Source organism: Plasmodium sp. gorilla clade G2 (assembly GCF_900097015.1).
Source record: "Plasmodium sp. gorilla clade G2 genome assembly, chromosome: 12".
Taxonomy (NCBI): domain Eukaryota; phylum Apicomplexa; class Aconoidasida; order Haemosporida; family Plasmodiidae; genus Plasmodium; species Plasmodium adleri (nom. inval.).
In genome coordinates, this window is record NC_041704.1 from 195,001 (window position 1) to 207,500 (window position 12,500).

Below are 12,500 nucleotides of genomic sequence, written 5' to 3' on the forward strand. Positions count from 1 at the left end.
TGTAACTATGTAAACATATTATATTATTATCACTCATATATATATATATATATTGCATCTTAATAATATTATGATAATATATCAGACAACCAACAAAAATACATACATATATTATATATATATATATATATTTATCTATATATATATGGATATATAAATTCGTTTTTATAATATTATATATCTATTGAGTAAGTGTACAAAATAAAATATCAGTCATATTGTAGTTTAAAAAGTGAAGCAAAAGAGCAATATAATTTTTTTTTTTTTTTTTTTTTTTTTTTTTTTTTTTTTTTTATAGTTTTTACATACCATATGTATAAATATATATATATATATATATATATATATATGTATATTCTTATATATATGATATGAAGTATTATTATTATATATATATATTTTTTTTTTTTCTCATTTATTTATGCCCACAAAAAAAAAATTTATAATAATATATGGTTCAATGTAACAATCTAACATATTATTCGTACCATATAAATATATATATATATATATATATATATATATATTACGAAAAATATAGATTTAATTTTTTTTTATTTTATTTTAATTTTTTCTTTTTTTTTATTATTATAATTTATATATTTTTCTTTGCTTTTTCTTCTTTTTTTTAAATACATTTGTTAAAATATTTTGTGCATATATATATATATATATATATGTATATAAATATTTTCTCTTTATATATACATATATTTTTATACAGTAATATAACTATAATATAATAAATCGTTTAATAAATATAAAAATACAAAAAAAAAAAATAAAATAATAACATAAACCTATATGTATAAACATATATATATATATATATATATATATATATATATATATATAATGTCTATGTAAAATGTAACATATAACCAATTGATTGTAGTAATATATTATTTTTATTTTTTTTACTTAAGAAAAGAGTTACATAAAAATGAAAGAGATATATACAAGTGTAGTTATATATATGTCTATATTTCTAATGCTGAATTTTTATTTTAGACATGAAATATGTAAAAATAAAAAAAATAGACAACCATAATAATGTTTTATGTTACATTATATAAAGAAGGATAACGTAAACAAATGGTCTAATATAATTACACAAGGAAAGATGAAGGAACAATACATATCTTACATATATATATATATATATTTTTTATGTATCTTCATTTATATTGATGTTGTTATTATATTGTATTTTTTTTTTTTTTCTTTTTTTTTTCTATACACAACATATTGAACAAGTTTTCTTTAATTTCATATCCTCCTATTTTTAATGTACATTTAATTCATTCCATCATATTTTTTTAACTTTCACAATGAACACAATCAAAAAAAGAAAATTAAAATTAAAAGAATTATATATGTAAATATAAAGAAATTATTTTTTTTTTATTAATCTCAACAATGTGATTAGTTTTATTTTTTATATACATAATAAATTTGCGATAAAAATATTTTCTTATAGTGTTAAGATAAAGAGAGAAAAAAAAAAAAAAAAAAAGACAGCACAAATGAAAGAGAAAAAAGGTGAAAAATAAAAATAAAAGTATTATTTATTTGTAATGATCATCCTTCTGAGTATATTTTCTCTTCTATTTAATTTTCTTTTTCTTTTTTTTCACCTTTTAATGGTAATATGAAAAAAAAAAAAAAATTCTGCACATTCTCTTTTAAAACACATTTATTATTTAAGAAAACGTCTTTGATATTAAACTATCATTAGACAACATATTCGTGTCATCATTTGTGAATATTTTAAATAATCCATATTACAAAAATAATATATACCAAAAAATTACATTTATATATTTACAAATTCTTTTTGTTTATTTAAACATTGTGATATAAATATATATTTATATATATTCTACATTTAAATGATGCATAGGGATAAACTCGAAAAAGAAAGAATCATAAAGAGAAATGAAAAACATGTAAAAAATATTGTTGTGGATAATATAATAGTCGACAAAAAGTTTAATAACGATGGTAATAAAATATATATATATATATATATATATATAACTGTTTGTGTCTTAACATACATATATCTTATATAAATGTCATACAGTACCCATACATTTTTAATATTACAAAATGTATACATATATATATATATATATATATATACGCATAATTTTATAGAAGGTAATAAATACTTGAGAAAATATGATGCTGCATACGAAGATTTTAAAATTAGGGAAAAACAAAAATTAAAGGAATATATCAAAATAGAAAATAGAAGGTAAAATTATATAAATATTTTCATGTTTCATTTTATTATATATATATATATATATATATTTTATATTCATGTGAAATTAAGAAAAGAAAACATACAGCGAAATGAAAACAAATGGGCCCAAATTGACCTGAACGTTCAGGTAAAAAAAAAAAAAAAAAAAAAAAAATTTAATAAACGCATAAATAATAAAAACAAATCATACAGCTATATACATATATATTATAATAAATTCTTATATTTTATATCATTTTCTCTTTTTAATTTTTAAAAGAAAGAAGTTGAAAAAACGAATAGGTTACAACAAATGCCATTTAAAAGTGAAAAAAACAAATCAAAGTAATTTACAAAAAATTTAAATATAAAATATATATATAAAAAAAAAAAAAAAAAAAAAAAAAATCTCATGTACATACACACAATAACTATACATTTTATATATATTTTTCAAAATGTAAAAAATATATAGATGTAGTCATGATATAATTAATCATCAATATGTTAATTATGAGGAATCTATGAAAATGGAAAGAAAAAAAAATGTAATAAAAAAAATATTGTATAACACAAAAAATAAGGAATTAAATAAATATCTCAATAAATCATAAATATATGTATTCATATATATATATATATATATATATGTATAACAGAACAGTATATTAAGTAGACGAAATTTCTTGTCTGAAAAAATCAACGGATCATATAATCCAATTACAGGTTGTTTCAATTATTTGTAATCAATACTAAAGATAATTAATATATATTATATATATATATATATATATATATATATATATATATATATATATATATTTTATGTCTTTATATATTTCATTCCCTATTTAGGAGAAAAAAGAAATTGATGAATTTTTTTCTTCAAAAGGATATAATAAAAATAAAAGAAGAAAAAATAAAAATATATGCATACATACATATATACATATATATATATATATGTTGATCATATAATTGTTAAGAAATGTTCTATAATCCTAATTTTAAAAAAGCATGATTAGATGAGAAGGATAAAAATGCACATATTTTTTTGAAGAGACATATATAGGGTCAAAGAAAAGAAATTGTATATTATTAACTTGTAAATTTGAATTTAATATATCTTGTATATATTGAATTTCTTCCACTCTTTGAATTTTTTGTATTTTTTGCATTTCTGCTTGATTATAATATTCAAAAGAATTATCATAAGTATTTGTTTTATTATTATATAGATTAAAATGTGTATCCATTCGATTATGTAAATTCTTTTTGTTTTTTTTATTTTTTTGTGTATTATATGAATATGTATCATCTATAGGAATATTACACATATTACAATATTCATCAATTGCATTGATAAAAAAAAAACACTTTTTATATATCATCAAATTTTCTTTTCTTTTTTTTTTTAACTTTAAAATTTCATAAAAATTCTTTCGAACTTTTTTCCACTTTAAAAAATTAATGATAGCAACACATTCGTCTTTTTCTTTTTCTTTTTCTTTGATTAGTTCATCTTCTTCATTTTCTTTATTTAAAAAATTAACTCCATATATACATATACCCACTGTCGTAAGAACAATTCTTTTTGGAATAAAATATACTATTTTGTTTATTTGATATTTTGTATATAAACTATGGCTATATTTGTAAAAGTGAAAATTTTTTTTCTTTTTCTTTTCCAACTTATTATAATTAATTTCCTTCTCATCGTTACATGTATTACTCATATTATTAACATGATCATCTAAACATTTATCATCACAGTTGTTGTTTGTATCATCAATATCATCTACTTTACATATAGTTATATTTTTATAATGTATAAAAAAATTTATAAAACATGTAAACACATAGATATTTAAAAAATAGGGTTTAATGATAGTAGTACCATCTGTTTTATTATCTTCCATATATTTAAACAAAATTAAATACAATTCATTTTTATTTAATATTTTATTATGTTGAATACAAAATTCACAATCACATGTAGCTTTTTCCATTATATCACAACTATTAGTATAACATTCAAAATTAATAAATGATTCAACATCACTAGTATCATTTTCAAAAAGATTAAAATTTGTATTATTATCACACATATAATATGAATTGGTATTACTCTTATTATTATTTATGGTATTTTCATAATATTGGCTTTCTTCTTTTTGTTGTTGTTTTTTTTCATTTTTTTCATTTATTTTTAATACATTCTTATTTAATACTCGTATGAAATCTCCAATCATTTCCTTAAATCTTAATCCTTTTTTATTATTTTGTCTTGATATTTCATTGTTAATATTTTTAAAATTTCTATATAATATAATATTTCTTTTTAATAAAAAATCTTTCTTTTTTCTTCTACGTCTTTTAAGTGCTCTTATCTTTTTTTGGATAAATAAATTATCCCTATCATCTAATGTGTTATTTGTTGTATATGTTTGATTTGCTTCATTTGTTTTATGTGTTTCTTTTTTTTTTTTTTTTTCAAATTCATATATATCAGCATTTATATTATCCTCATCATTAATATTATTACTATCCATATTCCTCTCTTGATTTTTATGTTTATTTTCATTTTGCTTATCTTTATCAATTGAATTATTAATTTGAAATAAATAATTGTATAGGTCATCACAATTAGTGATAGTAGAATTGCATACAATTTTTTCTAAATATTTATTATCTTTATTTCTTTCATCATGATTATTTAGATAGTAATAGTTATATATATCTAATGTTTGATTATTATATTTATTATTTTCGATTGAATCAAAATTAGTTGAATCCTCATCCTTGTCATATAAAAAAAAGGATTCATTAGATTTATAAAAACTATCTGATGAACATATACTATTATTTAAAATATCTTTTTCATACTGCTTATTATTATGTATATCTTGATTATTTCTATAATATATGTCGTCCTTCTTATCATCACACAAGTCATCATATATATTATTATATTTGTCATCATATGTATCTTCATATGTATCATCATATGTATCATCATATATATCGTCGCTTTTTTTTTTATTTTTATTTTTATTTTTATTATTTATTTTATTATTTCTTTTATTTTTGTTTTCCTCACTAACATCACTTAAAGATTTTGCTACATCTACAATACTAAGAAAATTTAATTTTCTGTAGGCTCTTTTTTTTAATTTTTCAAAATTTACTAATCGATATTCACCTTTTTCATCTTCTTTAAATAAATTATTTACTTTATTTTTCATGTCTTTATGTTTATAATTTCTTTTTATAAAGTTATCTACTTTAGATTTTCTTGAATCATTATATATATTTTTATAATTTTCATAATTTTCATAATTTTCATATTTTTCATAATTTTTATATAAAACATTATTGTCATTACACGTTCTTTTATTATACTTCCTTTTATTATATGAACGTTTTATATTATTGTGAGGAGTCCATTTTAAAAAACTATCTTTTTTTTTTTTTTTTTTTTCTTGTTCATCTTTTGAATGTGCAATATCATTATTATGTAGATTAAATATATTATTAGATAGATTATTCTTTTTATTATTAATATTTTCATCATACTCACTATTACTACTAAATAGGCTATACATTTTGTTTTCCTTCATATGACTTTCATTTTTCTTTTTATTGTCACAACAATTTTCGCTCTCTGAATTATTACTAAAAAGGCAATATTCATTTTTTTCTGTAGATTTATTATTTATATTATTGTCACTATGAGTATTACTATTAAATAGGAAGAATGGTTTTTCATCTTGTTTCTTCTGTTTGTTTGTGGCCTTACAACTATTAATATTATCAATATTGATATTATTATTATTATTATTATTATCACTTGATGAAGTGTTGAATAAATTATATTCAGCTTCTATTCCCCCTTCATCTTTGCCTTTGTTATATTTTATATTATTACTATCGCTACTACTGTGAAGGATTTTTTTTTTTCTTTTTTTTCTTCTAGATTTATTTTCATCCAAATAAAAAATATCCTTATAACTTTTTTCAGAACCGCTAGGAAATAAATTCATATTTTGATTTCCTCTTTTTTTTTTTTTTTTTTTTTTTTTTTTCTCTATATACCTTAATTGTTTTTTTATATAATACAATTTGTTTGTGCAATCTATATTTTTATGAAAAAACATAAAATATAAAGCAAAAAAAAAAAAAAAAAAAAAAAAAAATATATATATATATATAGATATGTATTATGTAATATATATATATATATATTTTTTTTTTTACAATAAAATATATTTCACCCTTCTGCAATAATCTACTTATACTATTAACTGCTGTAAATTTCTTATCGAAATATATTTTTTTTACCCCAAAGGATTATTACATATATCGCTTGTACACATAATTTTTTTTATATATACATAAGAATATTTAGTAGCAAAAAAAATAAAACATTACATATTTTAAACTATTAATCGTATATGTATATTTTATTTGAAGACATTATATAGTTGTTTTGGAGGTACCTATATATATAAAATAATAAGTAAATTTTTTTAACGTTCACATATATATATATTATTTGTATAATGCTTAAAAAGTATATATAAAAATTAAATATATATTTATAAATATATTTATTCATTTATTTTTTAAAATATACACGTATATATAGTCACACATATGTATTAATCATAATAATGTAATTTAAATTAAAAAGAAAAAAAAAAAAATATATAAATACATACATATATATATATATATATATATTTATTTATTTTTCTTTTTAATTTTTCTTTTTAATTTTTCTTTTTAATTTTTCTTAAGATGTTATGAGTAGGATGAATAAAAGGCATAACACAAATGAGAAAATAATTTTTCCTCTTTTCAATGGAACTGCTAAGAAGCCAGTGAAGAGTTCAATAAATATAAAAAGTTTATATGAATTACAAAATGAATTAAATTGTAAGATATATACAAATATATATACATATAATACCTTATGTGATGGTATATTTCTCTGTAGAGGTGTTAATAATATAAGTGGAAAAAAAAATTGTGGAAAAAGTAGTATGTGTTATCATATATGCGTAAATTTATTTTTTAACGATTTATTACATTATTTTCATCTTTTCTATTCTAGCTTTTTTTCATTTGATAATTTTTTACAAAAAAAAAATATTCATAATGTAGTGGATTATATGAATACTACTATTTTGGGGGATGATATCATAAAGGAATTTATAGAACAACATGATAATTTTAAGAAATTATTAAATATAATGAAATATTTTGTTTTATCATTTAAACAACATTATGCAAAGAATAATAAGGGGGAAAATAAACATAATATAAATAACACACATATTTTTAATAACACACATATTTTTAATAACACACATATTTTTAATGACACACATTATATATATCCAGATGATACTTTTTATAATTATCATGATACCTACCAATCTTTTTACACACAAATTAAACATTTTTATAAAAGAAAAGTTATTTACATCGATCTAGATAACAGCTTTTTTATAGATCGTTATAAAAATATGATTTATTCATCACTAGAAAAAATCAAAAAATTAATGCACAGGTATATACAATTTTGTTCCGAAAAAAAGGTTATACCCTTTTTATTACTTTTAGAGAAGACAAATAAATATATAAAAGAATATATTTCTTTTAATATATATAAAAATTATTCAAATGAGTTTTCTTTTTTTATTGATATATTTAATCATTATTTATATAAATATATATATAATATATCTTTTTCTCATGTATTTAATAATTTACAATTATTGAAAATATTTAATTTTTTTGAACTTATTAATGTCATCAATTATATTTATGAACATATACAAACATATTATTCTTCTTCCTCAGAATATTATCATTTTAATAAATATATACCACACGATCTAGGAATTGTTGTTATAGATAATCTTAATTATATATTTAAAGCCAGTTCCATAAATAATAATAATAATAATATAAATATTTATTATGAATTAGAAATGCTGCTAAACAAATTATCCATCTTATCCTTAGAAAAACATATATGTATATTAATTACAAATAATGACAATAATAATTTCACAAGACATGAATCATTCAATAAAAAAAATGACAACTCATTTTATAAAATCATATCTCCATATATATATAACAATATACATCTCAAGATAATAAATCAAAAAATATTTTTTGAGCATAGTTATCCAAAAAAAAAAAATACAAATCAATCAAAAAAACAAACGAACAACAGAAGTGATGAGACATATCAACATGGAAAAATAAATAATAATAATAATAATAATAATAATAATAATATACAGAGCAATACTAATCTATTTGAACAAACAAAACAAAATATTTATCAAAATGAAGAAGGTCACTTATTTCATGTCTATTCTAGCGACGATGATCAAAGTATGGATGAAATGGATCTACAAGAAAAAGATGACGACCACTCTTTTTATGAAAAAAAATATAATTTAAGATATATTAAAGTAAAGGGGAAAAACAAATCAACCTTCTGTTTTTTTGAAATAAATAAATATGGAATAGAAACAATATTAATGTAAATTTATAAAAATTAAAATATTTTGACAGTTTTTTTTTAATGGTATAAAGGAAAAGGTAATATTAAAGTGCGTATAATAATTAATATGTTTTTTTTTTTTTTTTTTTTTTTTTTTTTTTAAGTGTACATATATATAAATAACATATATATGTTATATAATTTTATCCATGGTAACTTTAAAATATATATATATATATATTTTTTTTTATTTTTTTTATTGTTTTATATTTTTATATTATCTAAGTTTTTGCTTTTAAAAAACATAACTAGCTTAAATTGTTCTAATATTCATTAAAAGGTTTTTATTGTTTTATTTTTTTCAATAAATAAATAAATATATATATATATATATATATATATATATATATGTATATACATATATATATCATATATATCATATATATCATATATATGTTAATATGTAAACATCCTTGCTATAAAATAAGATTATTTTTGCATATATTTTTTTTATTATAATTCCTTTTTTTTTTTTTTTTCTTATTTTTCTTTTTATGATGATAACTCCTTTGCTGCAATAATTTTTTCTTGTCCACATGCAGAGAGAACACTAACTAAAACAGATTTACCATTGTCAAATAAATTACGAATTTGTTTAGCAACTTCATCTAAATTTCCTTCAGTATCTTTTGGTAAGCTTAAATCATCTTTAGTATCTCCATTATCATATAAAAGTGAAACAAATCCATCTTCTGTTATATCAATTAATTGTAATTCTGTTCTTTTAACAACTGGTACATCCATATTATGAGATGTTGGACATATATCTTCATATTTTCTTCCTGTAAATATATCTATACCTACAATGTGTGCCTTTGCATGACCATGCTTTCCTGTTTTAGATGTCGAATAATCTACCACTTTACAAGGATGCTCTTTTAACATCACATGACCATTCTTTTTTATTGCACCTGCCTGAACAGGATATGTTTGTGATGCTCCGGCATCAATATTATCATATACTTCATGATCTGACATTTTTTTTTTTTATTAATATATAAAATAAATATATTAAAAAATAATAAATATACAAGAAAATTAAAAAAAATTAAAATAATAAAAAAATAAAAAAATAAAAATATATTTTAAGGTCAAAAAAAAAATATACATATATATATTATATATTATGTACTCAAAATATTAAATTATTTTAAATATTTTTTTTAAATACATAATTTTATATAAATAATATTATCTTCAATTATATAACGAAATAGGGATTTTAAAATTTTAAAATAAAAAATATATATATATATTATATATACATATATTTTTTTTTTCACAAGGATATATTTTTTTAATATCTCAAAAAGGATAGTATTAATAATTACATATTTATATATAATATATTTTTTTTTTATATTTATTTTCATATATTTAACTATTATATATATAAATAAAAACTAGTTATTTTAAAATAATAAAGCATTTGTAAAACGTTCATACATATATATATATATATTATATAGATATATAATATTAAAGGGGAAAAGGAAAAAAAAAAAAAAAAAAAGCAATAAAATAAAAATGAAGAAAAAAATGGATATATTATAAATATTATATATTTATACATATGTTTATATATATATAATGATGTATATATTCAAAAATTAAAAGCATTAATAATAATTTAAAAAAATAAAAAAAAAGCATATATATGTTTTATAAATATTATAATATATATATATATATATATTATATTAGTATGCAAAAATATTTATAAAATAATTTTTTTTTTTTTTCTTATATATATATATAATAAATATATTATCTCTCTATATAATATATATTATACATATATATAGTATAATATATATATATATTATATATATATGAAAAATATTAAAAATATTATACATACATTTAATTATATATCACTTATTATATTTTATATTTTATCCATCACCTTTTCCAAGCCAGTTCTTTTATTTCTTTAAACACTAAAATATATCAATAACAAAATGAAATACAACTTTAAATTTGTATATTTTATTTACTTCATATTTAATAATATTATTTATATTATATTTATATTATTATTATTTTATTTTTTTTCCCTTGTTTTCCCATTTCAATGATATTATATATATAATAAATAAAAAAATTACTCTTCTTTATTATATACATATATATAAATAGGATTATATAAAATTCTCTTCTTTTTTCAACATAAAATTATCACAATATATATATATTTATATATGTAATATTATTTATGTTACCTTATTTCTTATAGTTATAATATATATATACAATTAATTATATTTTTTTTTTTTTTGTTCTTCCTTTCTTACAACATAAAGCCATAAAATATTTCACGTATTCCATTCATTATATAATATTTCTCTACATATTTATTTTATATATTAAAAGTAATTATCATTTTTTTGTGTTTACTCTTTAATTTTAACATTGAATATTATTATAAAGTCAAAGCTAATATAAAAAAAAAAAAAAAAAAAAGAAATAAAAATGTATTAATAAAAATATGCCTTATTTTTATCACATCATAAATAAGAAAAGAATAATAAAATATACACATATATTTTACTTTTTTTTGTTTTATTTTTTTTTTCCCATTTAACTCTTTTACATAAGAAAATAAAAAGAAAATAAAAAATTCCCTTCACCCAAATTTATTTCTACATTATTTTCATAGTTCTCTATTCATAATAACAGTCAAAGTGATTAATTAAAATATATAATTTTTACAACATAAAATAATAAAAAAAAAAAAAAAAAAAAGTATGCTTGAAATTTTCATTTTCTTTTTCATTTTTTTCTCTCATTCATAAAATTAAAACAACAAAAATATATATACATATACAATATGTATATATTAGTATATCATATTTTTTATCATTTAGGAAACATAACAATTAAAAAAAAATAAAGTGAAATTAAATATATATATATATATATATTTATTTATTTATTTATTTATTAAATATATTTGTCTTTAAAAAAAAAAAAAAGGAAAATTTTCATTTTATAATTTTCGTTTCAAATCCTTATTTCTTTATTTTTATAAATAACATTATTTATCATTACATATATATATTTATATATTTATTTGTCATGGGCATATTATTTTCAGTATTTGAATATTATAAAAATTCACCTAGTCTACTAGATAGCTTATTCAATATATGATTGTAATCTGAGAGATTTTTAAAAAAATAATATAAATAATAATAAATTATCATACACATTGTACGAGCAAAGTTTATTTTTATTAATTTATTTAGACATTATTATATTGTTATGTCTATATAAATAGTACCTGATTCAACACGATTCCTCAAAATTGTTAACACGCATGTTGTTATTATCCAAGCTTTAAAAAAAAAAAAAAAAAAAAAAAAAAAAAAAAATTCCATTTAAATATATATATATAATATTAATAATAATATGATTTATTATCCTTTTACTAATGAGGGAAAAAATTGTGCTTATAGACAAAAAATTCAGTGAACTAGGTATCATGAAAAATAGGGTCGGGTCTAAAAAAATAAAAAATGTATAGCCTCTAAATAATATATACATATATATATATATATATATATATATTATTTCTATCCTAACCTATGGGGTTTATAGTTTTACATATTAAAAAATATAATTGAGTTATAAAAGCAGAAACAGGTAGGGCACATAAAAAGG

General features: G+C 17.3%; 5 protein-coding genes across 5 annotated transcripts in view; 2 read left to right on the forward strand and 3 right to left on the reverse strand.

Annotated features, from left to right (window-relative positions):
• Nucleotides 1–1,892: 1,892 nt before the first annotated feature.
• On the forward strand, nt 1,893–3,123 carry PADL01_1204500 (conserved Plasmodium protein, unknown function; the record flags this gene model as incomplete). Its single annotated transcript, XM_028682991.1, has 7 exons — nt 1,893–2,004; nt 2,161–2,260; nt 2,342–2,399; nt 2,532–2,596; nt 2,727–2,799; nt 2,911–2,977; nt 3,107–3,123. 7 exons carry the CDS (start codon nt 1,893–1,895, stop codon nt 3,121–3,123), a joined length of 492 nt encoding a protein of 163 aa, XP_028539214.1.
• A 135-nt stretch (nt 3,124–3,258) lies between these two features.
• Nucleotides 3,259–6,294, reverse strand: PADL01_1204600 (conserved Plasmodium protein, unknown function; the record flags this gene model as incomplete). Its single annotated transcript, XM_028682993.1, has 1 exon — nt 3,259–6,294. One exon carries the CDS (start codon nt 6,292–6,294, stop codon nt 3,259–3,261), a length of 3,036 nt encoding a protein of 1,011 aa, XP_028539215.1.
• Nucleotides 6,295–7,065: 771 nt separating this feature from the next.
• Nucleotides 7,066–8,820, forward strand: PADL01_1204700 (conserved Plasmodium protein, unknown function; the record flags this gene model as incomplete). The annotated part of the gene is made up of 1 exon (XM_028682994.1): nt 7,066–8,820. One exon carries the CDS (start codon nt 7,066–7,068, stop codon nt 8,818–8,820), a length of 1,755 nt encoding a protein of 584 aa, XP_028539216.1.
• A 509-nt stretch (nt 8,821–9,329) lies between these two features.
• PADL01_1204800 (eukaryotic translation initiation factor 5A) lies at nt 9,330–9,815 on the reverse strand (the record flags this gene model as incomplete). Its single annotated transcript, XM_028682995.1, has 1 exon — nt 9,330–9,815. The coding sequence occupies one exon, from the start codon at nt 9,813–9,815 to the stop codon at nt 9,330–9,332; it is 486 nt and encodes a 161-aa protein (XP_028539217.1).
• Nucleotides 9,816–11,944: 2,129 nt separating this feature from the next.
• Nucleotides 11,945–12,500, reverse strand: part of PADL01_1204900 (conserved Plasmodium membrane protein, unknown function) — a gene marked incomplete at both ends in the record, with an annotated part of 2,399 nt that continues 1,843 nt past the window's right edge. The window contains 4 exons of the mRNA XM_028682996.1: nt 11,945–11,997; nt 12,121–12,174; nt 12,269–12,340; nt 12,423–12,500. The exon at nt 12,423–12,500 is cut by the window's right edge and continues 23 nt beyond it. Of these exons, the coding sequence (XP_028539218.1) occupies nt 11,945–11,997; nt 12,121–12,174; nt 12,269–12,340; nt 12,423–12,500 (257 nt within the window). The remainder of the gene's footprint in view (nt 11,998–12,120; nt 12,175–12,268; nt 12,341–12,422) is intronic.